Source organism: Lathamus discolor, chromosome 13, assembly GCF_037157495.1.
Source record: "Lathamus discolor isolate bLatDis1 chromosome 13, bLatDis1.hap1, whole genome shotgun sequence".
Taxonomy (NCBI): Eukaryota; Metazoa; Chordata; class Aves; order Psittaciformes; family Psittacidae; genus Lathamus; species Lathamus discolor.
In genome coordinates this window covers 6458237-6482846 of record NC_088896.1, presented here as the reverse complement: position 1 = coordinate 6482846, position 24610 = coordinate 6458237, and the positions used below count along the sequence as shown (strand labels likewise).

At 51.5% G+C, this 24610-nt stretch overlaps 5 protein-coding genes across 6 annotated transcripts in view; 2 read left to right on the top strand and 3 right to left on the bottom strand.

The window, feature by feature from the left end:
• Nucleotides 1–4061, bottom strand: part of ACSF2 (acyl-CoA synthetase family member 2) — a 37812-nt gene extending 33751 nt beyond the window's left edge. Inside the window, exon 1 of one of the 2 annotated variants that reach the window (XM_065693369.1) lies at nucleotides 3135–4061. In XM_065693369.1, the coding sequence (XP_065549441.1) occupies nucleotides 3135–3178 (44 nt within the window). In that variant the 5' untranslated portion in view covers nucleotides 3179–4061. Of the gene's footprint in view, nucleotides 1–1687; nucleotides 2000–3134 lie in introns of those variants that run through there. The other variant, XM_065693368.1, reaches the window with a different exon arrangement.
• Nucleotides 4062–4495: 434 nt separating this feature from the next.
• On the top strand, nucleotides 4496–8425 carry LRRC59 (leucine rich repeat containing 59). The gene is made up of 7 exons (XM_065693371.1): nucleotides 4496–4709; nucleotides 4993–5052; nucleotides 5351–5509; nucleotides 5829–5933; nucleotides 6491–6563; nucleotides 6994–7167; nucleotides 7628–8425. The coding sequence occupies exons 1-7, from the start codon at nucleotides 4605–4607 to the stop codon at nucleotides 7870–7872; spliced, it is 921 nt and encodes a 306-aa protein (XP_065549443.1). The 5' UTR covers nucleotides 4496–4604; the 3' UTR covers nucleotides 7873–8425.
• A 1829-nt stretch (nucleotides 8426–10254) lies between these two features.
• On the bottom strand, nucleotides 10255–14536 carry EME1 (essential meiotic structure-specific endonuclease 1). The gene is made up of 8 exons (XM_065693374.1): nucleotides 13924–14536; nucleotides 13713–13840; nucleotides 13438–13530; nucleotides 12954–13075; nucleotides 12603–12729; nucleotides 11983–12098; nucleotides 10974–11163; nucleotides 10255–10716 (listed from the first exon to the last, which is right to left on the bottom strand). Exons 1-8 carry the CDS (start codon nucleotides 14489–14491, stop codon nucleotides 10540–10542), a joined length of 1521 nt encoding a protein of 506 aa, XP_065549446.1. The 5' UTR covers nucleotides 14492–14536; the 3' UTR covers nucleotides 10255–10539.
• Nucleotides 14537–14591: 55 nt separating this feature from the next.
• On the top strand, nucleotides 14592–18819 carry MRPL27 (mitochondrial ribosomal protein L27). The gene is made up of 4 exons (XM_065693652.1): nucleotides 14592–14669; nucleotides 17096–17218; nucleotides 17876–17943; nucleotides 18390–18819. The coding sequence occupies exons 1-4, from the start codon at nucleotides 14648–14650 to the stop codon at nucleotides 18594–18596; spliced, it is 420 nt and encodes a 139-aa protein (XP_065549724.1). The 5' UTR covers nucleotides 14592–14647; the 3' UTR covers nucleotides 18597–18819.
• Nucleotides 17082–24358, bottom strand: LOC136021438 (uncharacterized). Its single transcript, XM_065693651.1, has 6 exons — nucleotides 24225–24358; nucleotides 23639–23760; nucleotides 22250–22351; nucleotides 21691–21855; nucleotides 20220–20362; nucleotides 17082–20145 (listed from the first exon to the last, which is right to left on the bottom strand). Exons 1-6 carry the CDS (start codon nucleotides 24310–24312, stop codon nucleotides 20100–20102), a joined length of 666 nt encoding a protein of 221 aa, XP_065549723.1. The 5' UTR covers nucleotides 24313–24358; the 3' UTR covers nucleotides 17082–20099.
• Nucleotides 24359–24610: the final 252 nt, after the last annotated feature.

Here is a 24610-nt window from a genome sequence, read left to right as displayed (position 1 = left end):
CTCTCTATAGACAGTGTTCAACGGGACAAGAGAAGAACACAGGGCAGAAGCATCGCTGTAACCTCCTGTGCCCATGACGAGCACACCGCACGGCTACAGAGGACATTGACCTGAGCCATCCGCCCAGTGCAATGAGGACAGGTCCTGCCCTGACTGCAGAGTTCAGACCCAGAGAGGTTCACAGGCTCCCCTGCCAACTCCTTTGCTCACAGATACCTTTTGCACCAAAGCAAGACCTTCTGGGTCTTTTATGTAACACAACTGCAATAAAAGGGTGGTTAAAGTTAACACTGCTCTGTCCTCACCTCTTCTTTAGTCTTTAAAGCAACCCTGTTGACTAAAAAGTCAATCAGGCTCTCATTAGGGCTTTTGTTTGCTTCAGTTTGAGGAAGGATTAAGTCCCCAGAGCTTTCAGACTCCTAGTACACTGTTTTCTGGTTATGTTTTCCACTGTGCCGCCCTCCCCTCTGCACTCTTCCTGCCAAAAGGACAAACACTCCCTAACTAGGAGCAGAACGGCACAAGCTCCTCTATAACATTACTAGAAAGACTTCACTCCTTCTAAATACGATGCCTTTTTCTTCAAGTGCTTTGTATTCCTGCCTCTCGGTTTCACTTCCGGCCTGGAGTTTAAACTATAGTGAGCTCTCTGTCGTGCTTCACTTCCCATTCTGTTTCCTAAGAATAGATTCCAATGGCAGTCTTGGCCCCAGCCACAAACACACAGGCTTCCGTCACCTTACTCCTAATCCCAACCCACCTGAAAAGGAACACCTGGACCCTCTTTGTGGGAAAATCAAGGGTTGCTGCCCACTGTTGTTGAGAAATTGCTCCCTGCAAGTCTCAGTAGGAGGCTCTGAGGAGCACTTAATCCTTCCAAGCCTTTGCCAAAGCCAGTTGCTTTCCTACTGCTGATCTTTCCCATGAACCTGCTCCAAGAGGCAGCACTGAAGAAAAGCAAAGCAAAGAAGTGGCCTGGCCCCCTCCAAACCCCAGAGCTCCACCATGCTCCCCACCACCCTGCCAAGCCTGGGGTCTGTGTGGCCACCCTAGGACAGCGACACTGGATGGAGCCCACAGGTCAGAGCGCTGAATGAAGGAGGACACAGAAGCTGTTTGATGCACTTCACATTACTACAGTCAGGATGGAGTTGCTGCACAAAGTTCAACCCCAGTCACACATTCACATCGCTTCACACACCACATGAGGCTCATTCCTGCCCCAGATCCCCCCCGCCCCAGGTGGGGGTGGGAAGCAGACCCAAGGGACACAGCCCATCTCCTGCCACTTTAGAGAGACTTTCAGGAGGCTGAAGGACAGCAACACACTCTGAAAGTGAAACCTCCAGCTGAACCCACCCTGCACACAGCCACCCCCTGGCTGGGCGCCCACATTCCTCTGCAGCTGCCCTGTAGCCCCTGTCCCACATCGCACATGGCCTCCATCTCCTAAAGCCCCCAGCCCTGTCCCTACAGCCTCAGTGCCCTATAATTCCTCACCCTCAGCCCCCACAGCCCTCCATCCATTATGGCCTCCCAACCCCTCATTCACATCCCCCTGTCCCCTCTAGCCCTCCATCCCCTATAGCCCCCCACGCCCTCTCACCCATGGTCCCCTGTGCCCTACAGCCTCCCATCCCCTATAGGCCCCCAGCCCTCCATCCCCCTCTCCCGGTCCAGGCCCTACCTAGGCAGGGGGGCTCCCCGCCGCCCTCCCGCCCGGCGCAGGAGGCTCAGCCCGCTCCGGGGCAGCGCTGCCAGCCTCGCCGTGGCCATGCCCGTAGCGCCGGGGGTACGAACCGGGCCGAGAGATGCGGGAGGCGTAGGGGAGGCGGTGCGCGCCACCGCCCGCCCCAGCCCCGGCCCCGGCCCCGGCCCCTCTCCGGTCCCGCCCCGGCGGGCTGAGGTCCCCTTCGGCCCCGGCTGGGAGGAAGCGCCTTGTGGGACCGGAGAACGCGGCCGCCCTGCCCGTGCCGCGGGGCGAGCAGTGAGGGGTCGGGACAGGCGGAGCGGGGACCCCCTACGGCAGCACAGAGCCCCTCCGGGTACCTTCCCCCTGCGCCTCCATCCCTCTGCTAACTCCCCATCACGGCTCTTCCACCCTATCAGCCTTTCTTGCCTCACCCCAGCCCTTGTGCACCCCGAAGCAGCCCCACACCCTTGCTGAGATGGACTTGGGTGCGGGACAATCATCACCACTCGCCCCTGCTTTCCTCCGCCTGCGCTGCTCGGTGCCCGCGCCCCCTGAGTCACTGATTGATCTCCAGCCTCATCTGCTCCAGGGGTTCGCAGTCACCACCTCGCTGCCCTTCAGCGCTCCCTGCCTGCACCCTGCGGGCTGCGGGAGGAAGAGGAACAGCAGAGCTGGCCCGGAGCGGGGCAGGGCGAGATCATAGAACTATAGAATGGTTTGGGGAGGAAGGGACCTTAAGATCATCCAGTTCCAGCGCCCTGCCATGGGTAGGGACACCTCACACTAACCACGTCACCCAAGGCTCTGCCCAGCCTGGCCTTGAACACTGCCAGGGATGGAGCATTTATCACTTCTTTGGGCATCATAGAATGGTTTGGGTTGGAAAGGAGCTTAAAGATCATCTAGTTCCAATCCGCTGCTGCACGGAAGCTGGAGTTCAGGGTGTCTGCAGCACATCAAGCACAACAGCGCTGATGAGAAAGGGCATCGATAACCAGCTTCACAACAGCAAATCTCAGCCACCTAAGTCATAAATGTGCCCATAACACAGCCACATAGTGAAGCACTGACTGCAGCCCTCCGCTGTGAGATACTTGGGTTTCAAAGTTCAGAAGCAGGAAGGCTTCACACCCAGTGTGCGTGTTGCTCACAAGGAGTTTGGTGGGTGGCAGTGGTGATGGTGGTTCGTTTTGGTAGGAGAAGGGAGATTTGTGTCTTTGAAAGGGGAAAAATTGGCCACAGGGGCAAAGGGGACACTGGGTGAGGCAGGAGAGGGCTCTGCAGAGGAGGGTCTGAGAATGGTCTGCAGCATGACCAGCTCCTGCCCCCAGGGCCACAACAAGGACTGTGCCATCAGGATTAGATCCTTCTCCTTGCCGGTGTTCCTGCAGCATTCCTCTAGCAGAGGGTGCAAACGTGCCCCTTGCCGTGGCTTGCCTACCTCATGGAGGTTCCAAGTCTTTCCAGCCACACAGGTGCCTCCATGTACAGGTCAGTCCCACTAAAATCAGTCTCTCCATGAGTTTATGCACTTCCACAGGTGACATAAGGCTGTTTGATGTTCATGGCCAGGAGCTTTCCTGTCACTGCTGCAGCACAGAGCAGTTCTCTTTGTGCTGCAGCCACGTCACAGTGTGCTCAGTGTTGTATAATTACAGGGAGAAAACCCAACCCTGCCTGGGGTCCAACCACAGCACTTTTAATCAACAAAACTAAAGCTGACTTCCAGACCGATCTTCCCACTTTCCAATCATTACCCTGCAGGGTAAATCCTGGTTAGGCATTAAACCAAGAATTATGCAGGACCTGACGAGACCTTGACTTTTGGGTACATTTGTTGGAGATTGTCAAAGGCTGAAGCAGTGACGCTTCCCACGCCATTCAGGATCGTTCCTTTCTGATGGAGGTTTTAAGATCTGCCTTTGAGTTAATCACAAATGAGCAGAGGTTTGTAACTGATCTACACCCTCGGTTTTCTGCGGAGAGCCAATTCTCCTGGACTCGTGTCAGCGCAGAGGTGCAGATTTCAGCCCCAGCAGAAACACACGGACAAACGCCTTTCCCAGAGATGTGGAGGGTCTTGCCCAGGTTCTGAGTTTTAGTGCCTAAAGGAGCTGACAAACAATCTGGAGAGGGACTTTTTATATGGGCCTGTGGGTGGTGATGGCTTTGAACTGCCAGAGGGGGGGTTTAGATTAGACATTAGGAAGAAGCTCTTCCCTGTGAGGGTGCTGGGGCGCTGGCACAGGGTGCCCAGAGAAGCTGTGGCTGCCCCATCCCTGGCAGTGCTCAAGGCCAGGCTGGATACAGGGGCTTGAAACAAGCTGCTCCAGTGGAAGGGGTCCCTGCCCGTGGCAGGGGTTGAAACTGGATGAGCTTTAAGGTCCTTTCCGACCCAATCCATTCCATGGTCTCCTGGATAAAAGCACACTAACCTCAGGCAGGCTGTGTTGCAGTTTCTGTGAGACAAATCCTCGTTTGCCGTTTTGGGGTGCCTTTGCTCAGCCTCCAGGTCACGAGCAGACACGGTTGCTGTGTTTAGACTGAGATTATCACCCACTCGTGGGGCAGTGAGTGGCCGGGGCTAGGGCTGATGTAGCTGACACAGCATCATTGCCTGCGGATCCGGGCTGTGTCCCCTTCCCCTCCCGCACACGCGGAAGGCCCCACAGGCGCAGCAGGACCCCCGACATCCGGGATGCCGCGGGTCCGGGACGGGGGGGGCAAGGCTGGCTGCGCCCCGCGGGTACCCCGAGCCGCCTCCGGTGCCCCGCTCCGGGCCGGCAGGGGGCGCGCCCGGCCCCGCGCGGACGTGGCCGCGGACGTGGCCGCGGAAGTGGGTGGCGGGGCCGACCGGAGCCGAGCCGCGCTGCCGCCCGTTGCCGACGGCTCTCGGAGCAGCCCGGCCGCCATGTCGCGGGGCGGCGGGAAGGGGCAGAGCCTGAAGGATAAACTGGATGGCAACGAGCTGGACCTGAGCCTCTGTGACCTGAACGAGGTGCCGGTCCGGGAGCTGGTGAGCGTCCGGGCCGCGGGGGCCGCTTCTGTCCCTGGGAGGGGGCTGCGCGGGGGAGCCAGATGTGCGCGGGGGAGCCAGATGTGCTGAGGGTGCGTGTGAGCCGTGCTGGAACCGGCAGGGATGAGGGGATGGTGTCCTGCTGGCCCAGCTGCCGCTGCTCGCGTCCATTGAGGGATTCATGCTGCCTTTAGACCCATCTGGACATGGCGCGACCCCGCAGCGGTGTCGGGAGGGTAGGGGTGTACCTCGACGGTGGTCCAGTGCTCTGCTTCTCTTTCAGGCTGCTCTTCCAAAAGCCACTGTGTTGGATTTGTCCTGTAACAACCTCATTTCCTTGCCGGTAAGGTGCTAGAGAGCCTTGGTGGGGGTGAGTCTGCTGGGAAATACTGAGAAAGGGTAACTAGTGCTTCCATAAAGGTTTGCTGGGAGGCTTGGAACCGGCGCTTCCCTCATCCCGGGATGGCTGAATGACTCTCCTGTGGATGACGGGTCCATGTGGGTGGTGGTTGCACTGCATAAAGATTGCGGTGTCTGCCTGCCAGAGGCTCCCCACACGAATCCAGAGCAGCTCCATCAGCCTTGGGGGCTCGGGTTTGGTTCTGGTGCTGACGAGGGTTCTGTTCATGCTTGGGTTTTAGTCAGACTTCTGCAGTTTGATGCATCTGGTGAAACTGGATTTGAGTAAGAACCGGCTCCAGCAGCTGCCCTTGGACTTTGGGCGCCTGGTCAACCTGCAGCACCTAGACCTCCTGAACAACCGTTTGGTCACCCTGCCAGTCAGCTTTGCACAGCTCAAGGTAAAACTGCTTGCTGGGCAGTTACGTAAAGCTTTGGGATGCAGCCCAGGGTCTTGTGATCCTTCTCAAGTTGATTTCTCTGGTAAAGCATCCATCCTGCTGATTACCTGCTCCAAAATCCAGCTGGCTCTGCACAGCACCTCGGTGGTAATTCTCTCACACCTCTTGGAAATGTCTCTGCTCGAGCTCTCTGCTTATCTTCTGTACCTGTTTCATTCATGTGAAAGCTAAATAGTCCTCTGCTTCTGCTTTGGATCTCTTAAATAACTGCAAGACTACCGTGCTCTTACAACCTCTTCTTTATCATTCCTGCCTGCAGAACCTGAAGTGGCTGGATCTGAAGGACAATCCCCTGGATCCTGTCCTGGCTAAAGTAGCAGGAGACTGCCTGGATGAGAAGCAGTGCAAGCAGGCTGCTGTCAAGGTAAGGAATTTGCTTTTGTTCTGTTTTCCCTTACTTGGCTTTGTCAGTGGATGTCCTTCCTCTTTTTGCTTAGTGAGCTGGGCAGCTGCTGCAGCAGTTTGAAATTATCTTCAGCCAGTGAGGGGCAGGTTCACTGCACTCGCTTCACTGCTGCTGTGCCTGTAGAGAGCAAACAAAGGGATGAGTAGGAGTCTCCATTGGTGAAGAGAGGAGTAAATGCTGGTTGCCAAGAAAGTGGAGGCATAATCAGACAAAATAATCCATGTCCAGAGTAAAAAAACCTCTGGAGTTCTGGCAAACTGTAGGCTCATGTAAGCAGAAGTGGTCTGTGAGCCCCTGTATTGGCTACCACCAGGTTGATTTGTAACGGGGAGATCTGTTTCTTAACCACAAAGGTTCAGGCAGGAAGGTGAAACCTCTCTTCAGAGCCATACCCACAGGGGTAAGTGGGGTTGAGTCAGCGCCAGCTGGTGTCCTCAGCCCTGCTGTTCTGCTTTGAACTGGCTGTGCAACGAGCCCTCTGCAGAGCTCTCAGGTTGTTTTCTTGGACCTTGAAGGTGCTGCAGCACATGAAAGCCATCCAGTCGGAGCAGGATCGACAACGGCAGCGGAAGCTCCAAGCAGAGCGAGGTGAGCACAAAGAGCCCTCATGTACTGAGGACTGTTTCTGATGTCTCACACACCTGAACATGCTAATTGCCATCTAAGATGTTTGTAACTGTCAAAATCCTGAGGCTCAGGGAGTAGTAGGATAGAAAGGCTGGAGGGAGAAAGACAGTATGGGGATAACTATGATTTCTTGCCTGAATAGTTAGATCTTGAGATGGAATGTGCTGTAGTTTAACTATAAAAATATGAAAGCAGAGCACAGGATTTAAGTGAAGCCTAATTCTGAGGGAGCCAAATGCAACATATGTAATATCCAACAAAAAAAGATTAAAACAGGATAGTTACCTTATTGGTTTCCTCATTCCAATTGGGAACAGATAAGCAGGTAATAAGGAAGAACGCAATGACAACCCTTTATATAAAAAGGAAAAAACTTCATATTAATCCCCAGAGATGGAGAAGAAGCGTGAAGCAGAACAGCGAGCAAAGGAGGCTCAAGAGAGGGAGCTGAGGAAGCGAGAGAAGGCAGAGGAAAAGGAGCGCAGGAGACGGGAGTACGATGCTCAGAAGGCTGCAAAACAGGAGGTGGAAAAGAAAACTAAAAAGGAAACGGTGCAGACCCGAAGTAAGTAGTACCTGTTTGGGGTGGGATTGCACCAGATTTCACCCTTGTTACACTTTGGGAACCTGTAGGACATGCGTCACTGCTGTGTCCTTTTCCCCTTCATCTGTGTTCCCAATGAACTGCTGAGCTAGAGTATTCAGAAAGTTCTTCATCTGTTCTAGGGAGAACTTGCCTTACTTGTTTTTAAGTGTACTGAACTATATGTGCAAAACCTTGTACAACACAGAGGTGCTTTACACCCTCTCCACTGCTGCCCATGAAACTAAAGCTGAAACTTTTCATCCTAAACATACATCCTAAACACAAATCCTGCACATTTACTTAAGTGATGAATATTCATGACAAAAGACAGCCGCAGTACAGGCTGAAGTATCTTACCCGAACAGCTCATTTCTGAATGAGACTTAAAAGACACTTGACTAATCCCTCACATTCTGTCTTGTAAATGTTCTGGTTACAGAGCCCGCCTCCAGCTCTCGTCCCCCACAGCCGCCCCGGCAAAAGCACTCTTGGTCACGGTCAGTGCTCAGAATCCTGCTCTTTCTGCTGCTGTGTGTCCTCTGTGTTTTGGCCACCTGCAAGCTGACAGAGCTGCAGCGTCAACCTCTGTGTGTCAGCGTGAACACTCTCTACGAGGACGTGGTGGCCGCTCTGCAAAACCACAAAACCCTGCAAAACATGCTACAACAGAACTCGCAGCACTGATTGTCCTGGACGGGCACTTGCTTCGTCAGCATCTCCTTCCACCATCTACGCAGCCAGAATTCCTATGGAATTGTGTTCTGATGAAACTGCTTGTAATCAGTCAGCATTGGTTTGCTGGTCCACTCCACACAAAGCAGAGTTATTGTTCACATCATCTTTGCTGTGCATGTTTCCCAGTTGGCCTGTAACTCCCATTACTTGCCCACCTTAACCTAAAGTCATTAATACTTCTTACCTCCAGGGGCTGATTACCCAGACAGTGAGATACAGAAAGCTGCCAATCTATAGGAGTGGAAAAAAAGAGCCTTTGCATTTTCTAGGTAGCTGTAGCTGTGTCTTGGAGGTGGAAGGTTTTTAATACATATCCATTCCTTGCTCTCATTTCTGTTTGTGCTAAAATTGATGATATGGCTGTATGGGAATAATAATGAAGGCCTACTCCAGGACCAATTACAAGTGTGTAGGATGGCTGTGCAGCCACGTGTTGGAGCGAAGAAGCTGATGTACTAGTAAAAGGAGCTGAAAATTTTCAATACAACAGTTTTCGCAGCAATTTGTCTCAACCGGATGTTTATGTTGCTAATGTGGTTTTAATTTCAATTAGCTCTTTTAGAAACAGCCACACATTATTTCCCAGTACATACAGTAATGATTTCTAACTACATTGAAGCAGCTGGTGCCAACAGAGCAGCTGCAGCATAGGGAAGGCTTGGGGCCAGCCTGGAGGCTGGTTTTGTGTCTGAGACCTAGCATGAGGGTGCTGGCAGTAGCTGTGGGTGCTGAGGCAGGCAGGGAGGCAGAAAAGGGCTTTGCCTCAGGGCTTGCTGGGAGGTTTGGTTTGCACCTAAAGAAAACTCGCCTGTGCAAAGGCCAATGAATTATTCATAGTTTCCCTACAGAGAAAAGCAAACAGATGTTTATCATATCCTTAAGGGCTGTGTGAGCACTGAGATGTACACATAATGTTGTTAAGCACAGATATTCTCTGAAACTCTACAAACTCCACTGAGACTTTCTACATTAGTCACAGAATCACTCCCCTCTCTTCTTCTTTTATGTGCAAAAAAACCCAACAATATTCAAAGCAACATTTCCTCCTGCAGCAGCTGGCAGGAACCTGCGACTTAAGTTCATAGAATCCCAGACAGGTTTGGGTTGGAAGGGACCTTAAAGCTCATCCAGTTCCAAGCCCCTGCCACAGGCAGGGACACCTTCCACTAGAGCAGCTTGCTCCAAGCCCCTGTGTCCAACCTGGCCTTGAACACTGCCAGGGATGGGGCAGCCACAGCTTCTCTGGGCACCCTGTGCCAGCACCTCAGCATCCTCATAGTGAAGAATTTCTTCTTAACATCTAATCTAAATCTACCCTCTTCCAGTTTAAAGCTATTCCCCTTGTCCTGTCCCTACAGGCCCTTGTCCAAAGCCCCTCTCCAGGTTTCTTGTAGCCCCTTTAGGCACTGGGAGCTGCTCTAAGGTCTACCCAGAACCTTCTCTTTTCCAACCTGAAACAGCTCAGCTCTCTCAGCATGTCTCCAGAGCAGAGCTGCTCCAGCCCTTGCAGCATCTCCATGGCTTCCTCTGGACTCACTCCAACAGCTCCACATCGCTTTTGTGTCGAGGTCCCAGAGCTGGACACAGGACTGCAGGGGAAGTCTCACCAGAGCAGAGGACCCCTCCCCTGACCTGCTGGCCATTTCTTTTGATGCCGCCCAGAACACAGTTGGCTTTCTGGGCTGCAAGTTCCCAAATGCCAGACTGATCAGGTATATCAGTTCAAGTCAGAAGTGTGCTGCTGGCCAGGCAAAGGCTTCTAGTGAGCCTCTGAAGCAAGCACGGCAGGTGGGTATTTTTTCATCCAAGACAACACATTTCCAAAGGGTAACTTCCACGTATCAGATGCAGTTTAAAATTCACCCTCAACACTCATCTCAGTAAGTGCTGCTGTCACAAAAGACTTCAAGTGTCCTTGTGTGCTCACAAGTGCTAGGCTTCACAGAGGGGCAAGCGTGCTCCCCAATCTAATTAAAAGAAAGCTTTTTCTGCCAACTGTTCAGTCCTCATAATTCCGGCACATATAATCAGATTTCAAGACCCTCTATAGATTAAGCTGTCTGGAGACTGAATCAGGGCAGTCTAAATTTATATCTGAAAATTAGTCTTACTCATTCCCATCTGCCACAGCAGAAAACTGAGTCTGCTTTGAGAGGTAAAGCTCTTCCACCTCATTAGAGCAGGTGCTGGGGGAGCCGCACCATGTTGCTTTAGCATTAGGATTTTTCACCCTGGAGAAGGAATGCAACTCCTTGCAGTTTAGGAGAGCAGTGGAAAGTCAATAGATGACAGACCTGTCTAGATTCAAGACCGCATATTAAAAAGCAAAAATAATAGTCAAATTATTTATTTACTAAGAAGACAAACTATCATTCCTGTAAGCCGCGTCCATCTCATGCTCTTACGGAAGATGTTTTCCTCATTTCTTGTGTAAACTCCAGCCATTCAGCAATTTAATCCAACCTTCTTCTGCTACAGTGAAGTCCAAGTGCATTTTTAAGTCTTTTAACTGGGATCAATGATTCTGTTATCTAAGCACTTCTCCCCAGAAGGAAGCTGAATACTTAAACAGTAAATACTTAAAGTAGCAAACAGTAATATCCTCATTCCCTGGAGCTACCCGCTGACATCCAAATAGAGATCAGGATCATGGGAAGTCATCTGGAGATAGACTCGCCTGGAGACCTCCGGTCCTATCCTCCGGCAGGTGGCTGTCACACCGTCACCACGGCGCACAGAGATGTTAGCCAGCATGTTCTCCCGCTCCTGCTCCGAGGAGCACTGGATATAGGCCTACAAGCAACACAAAGGAGCAACAGTATAAGCCATTTGCTTCCATTGCTCAAAAGAATCATCAAAGCTTTGCACCCATGGCTGCTCTACTCGTGTTCACAATATACTCTTGTTTTTTACCTGGTCTCTCCATCTCACTAAACAGCTCAATACAGAATTGTTGTGTCATATTTGATGGCAATTAAGATGATGTCTTCCACTTCTTACATTAGCTGGCTGTCTGCACACAGTACTCACTATTTCTTAGGCATCCTCACCTGGTTCAGAAGCTGAGGAGAAGGGTAGGCAGACACAATAGCCTCAGCCATCTCCAGGCTGACCCGGTTAAACTGTTGTAACTGTCTCTTCCAAACTTCCAAGAGACCCTTTCCGGAACGATCCACCTTCACCCCTCTACACCATGCCTTCTCTAAGTAGAAGGAGAACCCCGTGTTCTCCCGCTCTCGCCTGGGGAGAACAAAGAATGGAGGAGCAAATGAGACAATGAGATATGAAGCAAATCCTATCCCTGCACCAGTTGTCACAACCATAGACAGATAGATGTTTCTTACCCTCTGCTGTTAAGAGACGCCACTGGCATCAAAGTAAATGCTAACAATTTGACAACATTTTCTTTACATTTACTTGTTTGAGACCCAGATTTCCTACTCAAAAAGAAACAACCTATGCTTGGAAGCAATGCTGACACAAGGCAACAAACATGCAAAGTGGTAAACAAGAATTCACTTTCCGACTGTCACCCATACTACAACACTTTTACGTGTCATTTTTAATGACATCTCTCTTCTCATGGCTGAGATGTCAAATACAACAGCTGCTGTGATAGGAATGCTAGGATTGTGTGAGACTGCACAAGATGGCTTTCTTAGCTATTGGTGCACAACATGCTGCTGTCATCAGTGGAAACGGCTGAAGGGTTCACTCTCAGTAACATCCCTCTTGGTCACACACTGAAGAAGAAAAGCTGGTGCTCTAAGAGCCCAACCCTACTTGCATTCCCTTCCTGCTCCTAAAAATCAGACTGAGAACAAGAGCTTGATGTCAAGACCTCAACATGAAACCAGGGTCTGTCCTCACCCCTCCCCAGTTTCCACAAGCTAACTCTATGCTGAGGGAGCTGCACTACAGCTGCTCTGTCCCCTGCTCCTTTAAAGGTCATTACACCGTGTTGTAGCGAAGTACAGCCGCGTACTTGCTATTCCCTCCCGGTAAGTGTGCAAGTGCAGCCAATCCAAAGGGGTGACCAAACCTCATCTGCTTACTCACTTGAAGGGTGCTTCAGCCACAGATTTTGTGAACATAGTGGCATATTCTCCAAGCTCGTCCCAGCTCTCAAAAAAGCTGACCTGGATTTGTTTGCACAGCTGCAGGTCCACCAAGGCCTGTAAACATTGTTAGAAATGAATGGCACAATTCATCTTGTCACATCAAATTCCACTCTTGAAAAAGAAAAAAGGTCACAATGTCTTGCTATAGGAGAAGAACATTCCCTCTCTTCCCATTTTGGGAACAGGTAATTTAAGGCACTGAAGTATTTAGGGGCAGCCTGTCTCCTGCCAGTGAGTATCAGTTTGGCACTATTTCAGTTGTGCAGCTCCACAGTGACAACTCTCATTACACACAAGCCACCCAGCCCAGCTTTGCCAGCAGCCCAGCAAGGGTGAGAGATGCTGACCAAGACTGACATCAGAATGAAGGTGAACAAGACAGTCCATGGGAGAGCAGTCCATGAAAGTGCGGAACTGAACCCAAAGAGCTCTGTCCACAGACATGCGGACTAAAGAAGACTGAACGCCTCCCTTCCAAGGTGGTGCAAGTCAAATGTTCAAACAGCATTTTGAATGAACAAGAGATGATGGCTGCATGCCTGCTTTAAAGGTACTCACTTCTTCCACATCCATTCTGGTTATCTCCAGGCCGGAATCCTCAACTGCCCTTTTCTTCCATCTTCCTTGTCGCTCATCTTGGCTTCCATTTGCTGCTGCTTGTCGCTGTCTCTTTTTTGACTGAAGTCTGAGAGACCAAAGAAGAGTGAAGTGAGGCTGGGATCTCATGCTCTTCCCCAGGTATTTTGTGATGACAGGCCTTTACTTCTGTTTCTGTGTGACAAAATAGTGGAGCAGCTCTGAGTGGGAATACCTCTTATGCTCCAGGCTTTGCTAGAAGGAATTAATATAAATACCTATGGCATTTTTCAAGGCCAAACACAGAAACGTTTGGAGGGGAAAAAGTTTAACCTGAAATAATTTTCTACTTCAGCAACTGCCATTGCCAGAATTTTCCCAGGCATTTTCTCCATCACACGAGCTACATAGGTCTGTAGGGTCTCTTGCTGTCCTTCCATACAGCCCTTGGCCTCCTGCAAAGATGAACAGAAAACAGGAGTTAAACCATTCTGAGGCACATACACAAGTGCAGCAGCCTATGGCTCTGATTCTGCAGATGAAAAAGTCTGTTCATGCTGCAAGCAGGCAATATTTGATCTGGCATAAAGCTACGACAGAAAGAAATAGAAAATAACCCCATTTGAGCTGACAATGTTTGTCAGAATGGCAATGTTTGTCACAACTTTGCATTATACAACCCTATTGGCTTTGGTCCATTAACTCATGAAACCATGGTTTCATCCCACATCAAAACCTTCCTGCAGTGAAGAGGATGATGAATATCACCCCCAGAGCACAGCATGTTCGAGAGCACAAAAGTCATAAGCATTCTCACTTGTTTGTAGTTGTGAGCCATGGACAAAAACTCCTCCAAGGGAAGCAGAACCAGGACATTTGGTTCTTCTGTCCATTCATCTCCTTCTCCCATCTGTTCAGACAGGAAAACAAACAGCCAGACCAACAGTCTGTTTATCATTCACGCCAACCAGTGCTCCCACTCAGACCTCTGAAGCAGGAGAGGATTAGAGGGTGTTTACTAAATACAATTACTAAGAAGTGCAAATAACAGAGGAAGAAAAGGGCAAGAGCATGGAGGTTTGGCTTGCACACCTGAGATGGCACAGTCTTTCTCCTCCAGGTGATGCTGCAGGGAACAGCCTGATTCTCAATCACACAGGAGTAATTTGCAGCCTGCAAAGCACTAAGGACCTGTTCACCACCTTCTACCTGCAACAGAACTGAGATCGGTGCACTGGTCAGGCCTCCACACAGAGGAGACAACAGGCAATATAAGGCAGACACAGGCTGTGAGGACAAGTACCTGGATCTAGCACCACTGTTATGTATTTCTGGCACTCCCCTGGCCGCTGAGCTTTCAGCATCTTGGCAAGAGCCCTTTTCCTTTCTTTTTCCTCCTCTTTTTGCCTCCTCAGGGCTTCTCGCTCCTTCCTCCTCTGCCACGATTGGGATGTTGCATCCCTTTCCTTCTGACTATGGCTTCCCTTCTTGGGAAGCAGTGGTATCTCTGGGCTTGCTTCACTTACCAGGGGCATATTAGGCTGGGCTGTGGAGTCAGACTGAGAGGCTGGCAGCGGGCACAAGGAAGGTCTCTCACCACCTTGTATGCTCCTTTGCCTGCCACAAGACACTTCAAAACCCGCATTCCTCGCTTCCATCCTCCTTTTGATCCTCTCAGACAGAGGAACCACCTCCTCGTCCTCATCGCTCCCACTGCTCACTACCACAACCACCTCTTCCGCATTTCCAGCTTTAGGGGCGGGAGATGAGGACCGCCGGCGACGTAAATCGTAAGGCGGTGATGGCGAAGTCTGCAGCAGAGAAGCCAAAGTCGGCAACCGCTCCTCAGAGCTCGCCCTGCTCTCCGCCATGCCGCCTTCTACCTGAAGCACCCTGAGGGGAAGCTCGGCGCTCGCAGCGATTGGCCCGAAGGACGCGCGCGGCCGGCGGCGATTGGTCCAATCGCCGCCGGCCACGGGCGCTTTCCACCCTCCCACCGGAACGGGAAGAAGACGAGGCTAGACAAAATGGCGGCCCTGCGGAGGTTATGTGAGTGAGGGCTTTCCTTCACCTCCATCTTCACCCCCTTCACAGGGTGGGGAAAGCCGGCTGTGGGTGGGAGGTTTTGCTCGGGCAAAGGGTGGGGTGTACCCCGTGGGAGGTTGCTGTCGGTGTCTCAGGGTCGAACTCTTTGCTTTTTACCTCAGGCCGCCCCGGTGCTGTGGTGAAACGGGCGGGTTTCAGGGGTTATCTATGCTGGAAGGGGTTTAAACCACCTCAGGTGGTTTAGAGTACAATGTGCTGAAAGCAGGGTCTGAAATGCTGAGGGCTTTATGACTTATGCACTCAGAAACTTCCAGGGGTGAGGAATGTCTCCGTGCTGTTGCATGAGTGCCTTCAAGGTGGAAAAATCATCTTTAGAAAAGCAGTATTCATGTGTATTGGGTAGAAATCAAACAACGAGGGGTTCTGCTCTCTCTTTGCGGAGTGCCATAGGCAGGAAGCTTTAAAAATACTCTTTTTTAATCTATAAGTGTTAAAGGCCAGAATACCCTAGTGATCCTTTAGTGAGTCATCAGAATTGTGTGACCAAGGACACACTTGGCCACCTCTCAGATTTGTCTGCCTGCAGATCCACCAAGTAATCCATCCATCAAATCCATGTCTCTCTAATTAGAGTCAAGGATGTCACGTGGGACAGTGTCAGATGCCTCGCACAAGTCCAGATAGATGATGGCAGTCGCTGTTCCCTGATCCACCAACACTATTGACCCATCGTAGAAGGCCACTGAATTTGTCAGGCACAATTCGCCTGTAGTGAATTCATGTTGAATGCCCTTAGTGTTCATGTGCCTTAGCAGAGTTTTAAGAGGATCTGCTCCATCGTCTTGCTGGGCACTGAGGTGATCCTGGCCACTCTGTAGTATCCTGGTTCTTCCTTTTTTCCCTTTTTAAAAATAGAGGTTATATTTCCCCTCTTTCAGTCATCAGGAACTTCACCAGATATGATGGATAATGGCTTGGCCACTTCACCCACCAGTCAGGACCCATGGATGCATCTCATCAGGTCCCATGGACTTGTGCACCTTCAGGTTCCTTAGATGGTCTTGAACCTGATCTGCCTCAGGGGATGGTTCTCCGTTCTCCATTCTCCTAGTCCCTGCCATTGCCTTCTGTGACTTGGGTGGTGTGGCTGAAGCTCTTGCTGGTAAAGACCTTGGCCCTTTTCATGGCCCAGGTCTCCCATTTCCTTCTGGAGGGGGCCCACATTTTCCCTTATCTTCCTTTTATCCCCAGTGTACCTATAGAAGCTTTTCTTGTTGCCCAGGTACAAGTCCAGGGCAGTGAGCTTGCTGCATGCCTTCTTCACTGCCCTAAGGATCTTCATCTCCACCATTTCATAGTCACTGCAGCCAAGGCTGCCCTTGAGCTTCACATTCCCCACCAACCCCTCCCTGTTGTCGAGGACAAAGTCCAGTCCAGCACCTCTCCTCGTTGGCTCCCCTGTCACTTTATCACTTGGAAAAGGATGTTATCATCAGTGCATTCCAGGACCATCCTGGATTGCTCCTGCTGTGCTGTGTTGCCTCTGACAGATAACAGAGTGGTTGAAGTCCTTACAAGGACCAGGGCTTGTGAATGTGAGGCTGCTCCCATCTGTATCCAGAGGGCCTCATCCACTTAGTCTTCTCTTGGTTGTCTCCTCATCCATCCCCAAGCAGAGCTCTGTGGCCTCCAGCTGATCACTAACATAGAAGGTGACACCACCTTGCCTCCCCTCCCTGTCCTTCCTGAAGATAAATCCTCCTGAAGAGCCTGTATCCTTCCATTCCAAAACTCCAGCCATAGGAGCCATCCCACCATGTCTCTGTGGTGCTAGTAGGATCATAGCCCTGCAGGCTTCAACTGGGAAGATGGATGGAAAATTCCCTGTGCTCCAGTCCCTTCACACCACTCCCAGGAATCTGTAGTCCTTCCTGATCCTCCTCAGATCACTTCTGGCAGTATCTGTTGTGAATATCTGCTTGTGCATCATCCTGGAGTCTTCTCACTTGTAAGATTGCAAAATATTACTATGTAAGTAAATACCATTGGGTCAAAGGGGAAACTGAAACAGAAATCACAGCTTATCTCTTCTCCAAGCAATGTCAGGCCAATCCACAGCTGCCAGGAACTTCTGTACCTGAATTTGTGCATGTCTTTGAACATCATTGCTGAGATCATTCCTCCCTGGGTTGCAGCAGCAGCACTTGAGATGTAGCCTCTTTGTAGCCTCTTAAATGCCTAAGCATTTAAACTTAGGCCATAGTGGTCAAATTATGCTTTCTCTTGGCAATACATTATTTTTCCCTCCAAACTTTCTTTTACCTTTCATTTTAAACCCTTTCTTGACTGATCTCCTTTAAATCTGAAAGAAAGAAAGTGTGTGTAATAGCTTTTTCCAGCTGATGTTGTTGTTCTTGCTTCAAACCCAGTTCTAACAACTCCTCAGCCAAGCCTGGTTGCCATCAGGTGTGCTTCTAAGAAAAGTGGGGGCAGCTCAAAAAATCTGGGTGGCCGCAGCCCTGGGAAGCGCTACGGGTTCAAGAAAACAGAAGGTAGGTCTGAGTATCTGCTGAGTTGGGTTCCTCACGGCTTCAACCCCCCAGTACTGATTGCAGTAGGACGTGGCCAGGGCATTCTTCCAAGAGAAAGGGAAGGGGAGGTTCAGCGAAACCTCATGATCAGGGATGGCTGGTGGGAGGGCAGGGTGAGCCAGCCAAAATTGCCTACAGAAAATGTACTTATATTCCAACTCTGCCTCTCTGGAGCTCCTGGAAGGAGGGCAGGCAGAGGGACACTTTTGCCCCCAGGCTGCTTTGGAAAGCTGGGTATTTGAGATGTTTACAAAGGGAAGAATTACGAAGCTTAGCAGAAGCCAAAGTACAGATTCATGCAGCTGAGTGCTTATAATTATTACCTTGACTGATGAAAACATACTGATGTTAAAAGGTAATAAAACAAATACCTTCAGCAACCAGAAAATGCTTTGCAGCCCCAAGGAATCTTTTCAAAGACTTAACATTGCTTTTTGCCATTGTGCATCAATTGCCCTTTATTTCCTGCTAACAGCTTTTTTGGTTAGATGCTTTTAGCATTCAAGTTCATTTTTCCTTAGAAAACTCCCACCAAAAGCTGAGGTTTGTAAGTCCTTGAACCACTTGTGTTCTGGAGAGCTCTCTCTTCTCTGCAGCCTGACTCTCACTCTGTTGCAGGTGCCTTTGTGCATGCAGGCAACATTTTGGCTACACAGCGGTTGATACGCTGGCATCCAGGTGCTCATGTAAGTTGTTTTCTAGCTCTTTCTTGGTTCTCAGAGAACAGCAGTCCCATACTTGATGCTTCCTCTCAAGCTCATTCTTAATGCTCTTCCCTATATTCTATATGATTCTGAAATGGGGTTTCATAACATGGTATTTCTTGGTCAGAGAGCCTTCTCTGGGTCACACTCATGCCTGTGTGACTTGAGAAAGGGTCTGAAAGTTGCGGATATCCCCTTTTGCAACCTAACTGGATGCTTGTGCTTCAGCATGGAATCAGGATCTCTTCCCTCATAATGAGCACCATTGCAGACTGATTGCTGGAAGCAACTAGTGTGGTTTTGTTTTAAAATACAAAGCAACAGATGCTGTTGAAACCAGGGTATCAAATGAGGCAGAACAATGATCAGGTCTGCTTTAGTGGCGGACCTCCAGCCTTTCCTTCCTAACACTCCTCATCCCCTTCCAGGTGGGGATGGGCCGTAACAAGACACTTTATGCCCTGGAGGATGGCATTGTGAGATACACCAAAGAGGTCTACGTCCCTCTGCCCCGCAGCAGTGAGAGCAGAGAAGTGATCTGTCGGCTACCCAAAGGAGCAATTCTTTATAAAACCTTTATCAGTGTCATCCCCACCACAGAAGTAGGAGAATTTAAACTGGTCACCATGCTCTGAGCCATCACACAGGGATGGATGGGAAGGAGTGACTGGGACAGACCACTACAGCTGGACCAACATCAGAGGACAAGAATACCCTAACTCTGAAGGTACCAGTTTAGGACTTTGTTTTCTTGCTCCTAAAGCACACATAGGCGGTGCTCAGGCACTGGGATCACCTGCACACATTTCTAAGAGTGTGTAATAAATGCTGTGGGCTGCTGAAGGCCTTGGCTGTTCATGGATGTGTTACTCCATTCATTTACCATCTGGAACTACCTTCCTCTGGGGAACCTGATCCATTGTGCCACTGGATGAGTTCTCTCCATAAGCACTCTTAGGTCACTACTTATCCCACTAATTCCCTCTATTTTTGCTCATTATTAGATATTACTGTTGTATTTGTATCTTAATTCAAAATACTGCAGAAGTGATCCTTTTGCACCTAACTGCATCCCAGGAAGGTAGATTTTTCATTTTAACTCATCCCAATGATTAACTCAAATATCTGGAATATAACTCGGATATCATTTACTAGCCACGAGAGGCAAGTTCACACTTGTAAAGCTAACTCATGACTAATTGTCGAGTGCCTGGGAGGATGCACAGGCCTGGGGTGGTATTTGAAGCTCAGCCGCTGGAGGTGTAGCATAAGGCCATAATCCAGAAGACATCCTTTTTGTCTTCCCCTGAGTCATTCCCTGACATTTTTTGAGCTTCTATTGCTCAAAAGAAAGGAGCCCCAATACCTTGTGGCCAGACTGATCTCATTTTATCTACAGGTTTGTAAACAATTTGAAACATTGGCTCTGCAGTAGAAAACAGGTTATCAAAATCAGTGGTGTAAGGACACAGGTGCGGATGCTATTAGATTGTCTGCTCTGCAGAAGATAACTAAGTTAGGTCAGCCACGCATGTCCACCTTTGCTTTACATTCCCCATGGTTCATAGTTCACCAGCTATTTTGGCTGCATTTTTGTCCTTTCCCAGTCACACAGTTCAACTTCGTGGTTGGTATTTGCATACAGCAGCTAACACAACTCCTGGAGCCTCTCCAAATCTTTATCTGAAGTCCGTACAAAAATCACTGTTGGTCACAGAGGACCATTGCTGCAGGAGCACACAGCAGTGCTCTGATGCTGACCCGTTCCGCTGCACTCAGGTGAAGATTCCCACCTGGTAGCCAATACACTGATAAAGTAAAACATTTCATAAGCTAAGAAACAAGTGAAGTAGCACAACACGGTGATTGAGGTCTGATCCTTGGTACAACTGCCAGTGCTTGCCTCACAGAGGTGCAATATGGCAGCTGCCTGAGGAGCTCTGGCTGAGCACACCTTCACCTTGGCTTTGCCCCTTGTGTAGAAGCAAGCAGCTGGTCTCTCACTTTTGGTAAAAGTGTGTTTGCCAGAGAAGAGCGAGCACACACATCCCTGGTTGCTCTGCCTGGCTGTGGCTCCGTGGTTGTCCTTGTGCTGCAGGAGGGATGTCTCTGCTGGCCAGGTCTGACCTGCCTGTGTCTCAGCTGATGGCAAACCTGGAAAAAGGTCTGATGTTTGGCCATTCCCTGCGGAGGAGAACAATGTCACAGGCACTTCTGTCACTGACACCGTGGGAAGCAGCAGCACACTGAGGCCTTACACAGCTGTGTTTCGCCGAGTTTGGTAGCCAAGAGGGGCCTCGAAGGGGTCTGGCATGCCACGTCTCTCCAAAGTCTCTGAGCTTATCACTGGTCCTGAGAAAGCTGGAGGATGCCTCAGAGCATGCTCATAGGGGGGCGGCATCTATTGAGGAGAGAGGAAGAGTGTTACAGCGGATCAGAAATAACCAGGAGATTATCCCACCTCTTCTCATGGAGCAGATGACAAGGCTCACAACCACCACCAGCCTGAAATCAAACTCCTGCAGTCCTCCAAGCAGCAGGCTGCTAGCCAGGAGAACTGGGAGATGAGGGCTTAGCACCTTCATCTTGCACCTTGCAACATGGTAGTGCACGCTGAAGAGGCACGTTCCCTCTGCTTCCGCCAGCTCTCTGTGCCAGGTTCCAGTTCTTCCCTGCTCCCCTTCGAGGAGTTGTCACTACTTGTTACAAGGCCAGAAAAGACTTAACTTTCATCAAGAGGACTGTCACTCTCCTTTGACCAAAGATCAATTACTGGAATTATACAAGCACCTACAAGCCACGCTTTCTGCCCAGGTTTTGGTAGCAAGTCTCACTACACAGCAGCAGGGGAACTTCCAGGCTATTGTTACATGTATTTTGGCAGAGCTGGACCAGCTTTCTCCTGTGAGGAGCCACAGGAGCAGCACAGGGATGTTGTGGAAGCACTCCTCTTCCAGCTCCTCAGCTAGGGCCTTACTTTCTGCCCTTGGTACTCTGGTTTCAGGGCAGCTCTCATTGGTTACAGCTCCAAATATCAAATAGCAATTGCTGACTAAACCAGACTTAGGTACAGCTTTAAGAGCTCAAAATCCAGGTGAACCTTTAGTTCTCTACCTGGGGTTTCAAATGTTTCTGTTCTGCTTTAGTCAAGGAGGTCTCTTTGTTCAGTGGGAGTCTCTCAGGAGACTACCACAGGACCTACTTGGCAGAGGCACTCACTTTTCTCTGTTCTACTGCAGGAGTGCAGATCTTGAACAGGCAAAGCCTTCTGCTCAGAAATAACACTTGAAGGTAATAGTGAAGGGCCTCCCAAAGGCAGGGAGCAAGAAATCCTGGAAGCCTCACAGATCTAAAAATAACATTCCAGCTTGGACATGTATGGAGCAGATGATTCGAAGGGCTCACCTTCATCAGCAGCTCTGCCCTGCCTCCCACACCCCGAGAGCTCGATCATTAACCCGCACAAATGAACACCACAGATGAACAGGACTCACCTTCATCAGCAACTCTGCCCTGCCTCCCGCACCCTGAGAGCTCGATCATTAACCAGCACAGATGAACACCAAAGGAGCCTCCCGATACCCTTTGTGCCCTTCCCAGAGATAAAGGCTATTGGAGTAAGGCTATCACAGGGAATAGAGTCATGTAGCAAGACCCAGATGCAGACCAGAAGGGGGAACTGTCCCTGGGGCTCTGCCAGCACCCCAGTGCAGGGGAGGGAGAGCTCACCTCCTGGGAAGGCTCTGCCCACAGCCCAAACCTCTCGGCAATCATCTGGTGGATCTCCCGCTGGCGATCTTTCTTCCGTACACTCTCATAGCTGGGCAGGCGCGGCTGCTCCCAGTACGGGACCTGGTATGTGCTGGGGGGCCCGACGCAGAACAGCTCATCCCCCTAGAAATGCCCAGCCAGAGGAGAAAGGTCAGTGTGGTGGTGGTCCTCTTTGCCGGAAGTTCATGGCTTGGTGCCACTTCAAGTTATTTCAGGGTTTGAAGTTGTAGCTGCCCTTCCCTGAACTCCAAGAGAGGAAATCCTTCCTCCTGGGAGATAATCACACCATCTCGTGCTTGCAAGACCCCAAACCCCCAGGGAGCTGTGTGGCACTTAAAATGGTGTCCCTGCTCCCCACATCCCCCTCCACCACAGTTTTTACACACAGGCAGCACTTCTCAAAGCTGTTCTGCTGCCCAGTGCCTTCTCCCTCTGCCCCAGGAGCCCCCAGCTCCCCATAACCATGGCCTTTTCACTACCATTCCCCTCCGGCTCCCATCAGGGACCCAGCCATCACCTGCACACCCGGGTTCTCAGCCGCAGCACTCTCCAAGCGCGAGGCTCTGCACTGGGGACCCACCAGCCGCTGACTGCTGCTGAAGTAGGGCGGGGGGCAGTCCTGTAAGGAGGGGTGAGACGTTAGCAAAGCCAAAAATGCCTCTCATGCTGCCTGGCAATGAACAGAGCTGAGCTGGCTCATGTGGGCCAGCCTGGGAAGTGGGGTTCTGACAGGGGAGAGAACCACCTCTGCCCTTTGGGCTGGTGGGGCTCTCACCACCAACCTCCACCTGCCTCTTTACCAATGCTAACAGCTCAGGCACATGCTCACCAGGCAGCGCAGAGCCTGAGCCCAGGTTTCATTCAGACTCAGCAGAATCACCTCTTGGTTCATCTACTTAGGACAATAAACCAAGCCAGGTATTCCACTAGCATAGCTAAGAGCTCCATCACATGCTGAAGGTTAAAGAATTTGTAAACTCTTATCTACCAAGGTAGTCATTTCAGGATAACAGAGCAAGCAAATATGCACAGCAATGGCTGTTCTGTTCCCGAGTAGTCCTGCTCCAGTTAAACTCAGTTGCTATCAACACGTTGAGCAAGAGTGAGCAGAGATCATCTCTCTGTAGAGAGCCTTCTCCCTGACACATGCCACAGACAGGGGAGCAGCAAGGAGGAAGAGCAGGAAGGAGCAGAGGCAGTGAAGCAGGCAGGGGACACCCACAGCCTGTTCCCACTCTGATTTCTGCTGAGGACTTCCCAGCCTGTGCTGGACTATCAGATTTGCCTTTCATGGTACCAGTCTCCATTCCCTACCAGCTAAGGCTGAACATTCCCTCTTCTACCAGGGGAAAGTGGTACCTGCAGCTCTCAACAGCCATCCTGCGGCTCTGGAGGCTGAGCTGTCCCCAGGCAGCCACCAACCACTACAAAAGCAGCACTGCCTGAACATGCTGCTCTTTTCACCATCACCAGCTCCCCACTCAAAAGCCAGCCCCAGGAAATTAAAGCTGTGAGCAAAAGGGCTTTTGTGTCTCACTGCTCCGTGCTGGGAGCTATGCACACGAGAGCCACTTGCTGGGGATGTGATTGGCTTTGTCTGCCTTTGCCCTCAGTTTCCAGCCCCTTCCCCACTGGGCCCCTTCCCCATAATGCAGAGCCTGACCCCACCACAACTGTGCATCACCCCTCTCCAGGGATCCAGGGCACCTGCCTATGTCAGGCCTTGGAAATGTTACCATCAACAGCACAGCCTGGTTCATTTGGGTGATGGAGCTCTACAGGAGATTGGGAACAAGGAGGAGGCAGAGCCTGGCTCTGCTTGGAGGTCCCATGTCCATCCTGGAGCACAGGGCAATGGAACATGAGCCCGGGAGCCGCGGGGGACTCGGGGCAGGAGGACACTCACATACTGGCTGGGGCTTTGGAATAAGCGGCAGGAGCAGAGGAACTGGCAACACATGGGGTCCCGGTGGTACAGGAGCAGCAGCAGGATGAGGATTGCCACGATGAAGACGGAGGTGGACACAGCTACCAGGGAAGGGAGAAGAGGGGAATAAGCCTTTGGGCCCACGGGCCTCCCCACTGCCTCCTGCCTTCATCCCCGGGGTCTACAGCCAAGAGCAGCTTGAAAAAGCCCCATTCAAGCCCATCTCACCGGCTGACTGTCCCGAGAACGCCAATAACCACGCCAACAGGCCCGGCTCAGCCCTATCCCGCATCGCTGCACCGGGAACCGGGCCCGGCACCCTCCCTCCCGGGGCTCTCAGCTCACACGCGGCCCCGCGGCACGGAGCCGGTTCTCCAGCACCCCGGCTGCCATAGAGCCCACCCGGCACCGCCAGCCCCTCCCGCCGCTCCCCTCGGACCCGAACCCAGGGACCAGCGGTACCCCGGACAAGGACCGTGAGCCGTAACGACCTCATCCCCGGGCCGGCACAGCCCGAGGCAGCCCCCACCCGACCCCGCTCCCCCGGAGCCCGTCCCGCACTCACTCGCGGCGATAACGATGGCCAGGACGTTGCTGTCCATGGCGGCGCCGGCAGCCGCCGTGTGCCCCGCGGCCTCGCTGGGCTGCGCCATCCCTCCGCTGCCACCCGCACCGGCAGCCGCTGCCCGCGCCCCACCGCCCGGCGGGGCGGGACCGGGAGGAGCGGGGCGCACCCCATTGGCCGCCGCGCCGCCCTCCTCCGTCCTCCATTGGCTGCAGGCGGGACGGGCTGCATTGGCCGGCGGTTGCCGTGGCGACGCGGCGGGGCGGGCCCCGACGGGAGGGACCGGCCGCGCTATTGCCCCACTCCCGGGCAGGGAGAGCCTGGGGGAGCTCCGGCCCCGCCGGCACTGGGTGGTGCCCGCTCATTAGATAATTAATTAATTAGCT

What these genes read in the sequence shown, in the direction of transcription:
- EME1 (XM_065693374.1), bottom strand. Translation starts at nt 14,491, where the DNA reads ATGGCGGAGAGCAGGGCGAGCTCTGAGGAGCGGTTGCCGACTTTGGCT. An exon ending in AACAGTGGTGCTAGATCCAG is followed by an intron (nt 13,841 to 13,923) that starts GTACTTGTCCTC and finishes CACCGATCTCAG; the next exon opens with TTCTGTTGCAGGTAGAAGGT. An exon ending in CTCCTCAGCTTCTGAACCAG is followed by an intron (nt 10,717 to 10,973) that starts GTGAGGATGCCT and finishes TGTTGCTTGTAG; the next exon opens with GCCTATATCCAGTGCTCCTC.
- LOC136021438 (XM_065693651.1), bottom strand. Translation starts at nt 24,312, where the DNA reads ATGGCGCAGCCCAGCGAGGCCGCGGGGCACACGGCGGCTGCCGGCGCC. An exon ending in GGCCATCGTTATCGCCGCGA is followed by an intron (nt 23,761 to 24,224) that starts GTGAGTGCGGGA and finishes CTTCCCTGGTAG; the next exon opens with CTGTGTCCACCTCCGTCTTC. An exon ending in CTGAGAACCCGGGTGTGCAG is followed by an intron (nt 21,856 to 22,249) that starts GTGATGGCTGGG and finishes GGGCATTTCTAG; the next exon opens with GGGGATGAGCTGTTCTGCGT.
- LRRC59 (XM_065693371.1), top strand. Translation starts at nt 4,605, where the DNA reads ATGTCGCGGGGCGGCGGGAAGGGGCAGAGCCTGAAGGATAAACTGGAT. An exon ending in GAAGCTCCAAGCAGAGCGAG is followed by an intron (nt 6,564 to 6,993) that starts GTGAGCACAAAG and finishes ATTAATCCCCAG; the next exon opens with AGATGGAGAAGAAGCGTGAA. An exon ending in GGAAACGGTGCAGACCCGAA is followed by an intron (nt 7,168 to 7,627) that starts GTAAGTAGTACC and finishes TTCTGGTTACAG; the next exon opens with AGCCCGCCTCCAGCTCTCGT.
- MRPL27 (XM_065693652.1), top strand. Translation starts at nt 14,648, where the DNA reads ATGGCGGCCCTGCGGAGGTTAT. An exon ending in CGGGTTCAAGAAAACAGAAG is followed by an intron (nt 17,219 to 17,875) that starts GTAGGTCTGAGT and finishes ACTCTGTTGCAG; the next exon opens with GTGCCTTTGTGCATGCAGGC. An exon ending in GCTGGCATCCAGGTGCTCAT is followed by an intron (nt 17,944 to 18,389) that starts GTAAGTTGTTTT and finishes ATCCCCTTCCAG; the next exon opens with GTGGGGATGGGCCGTAACAA.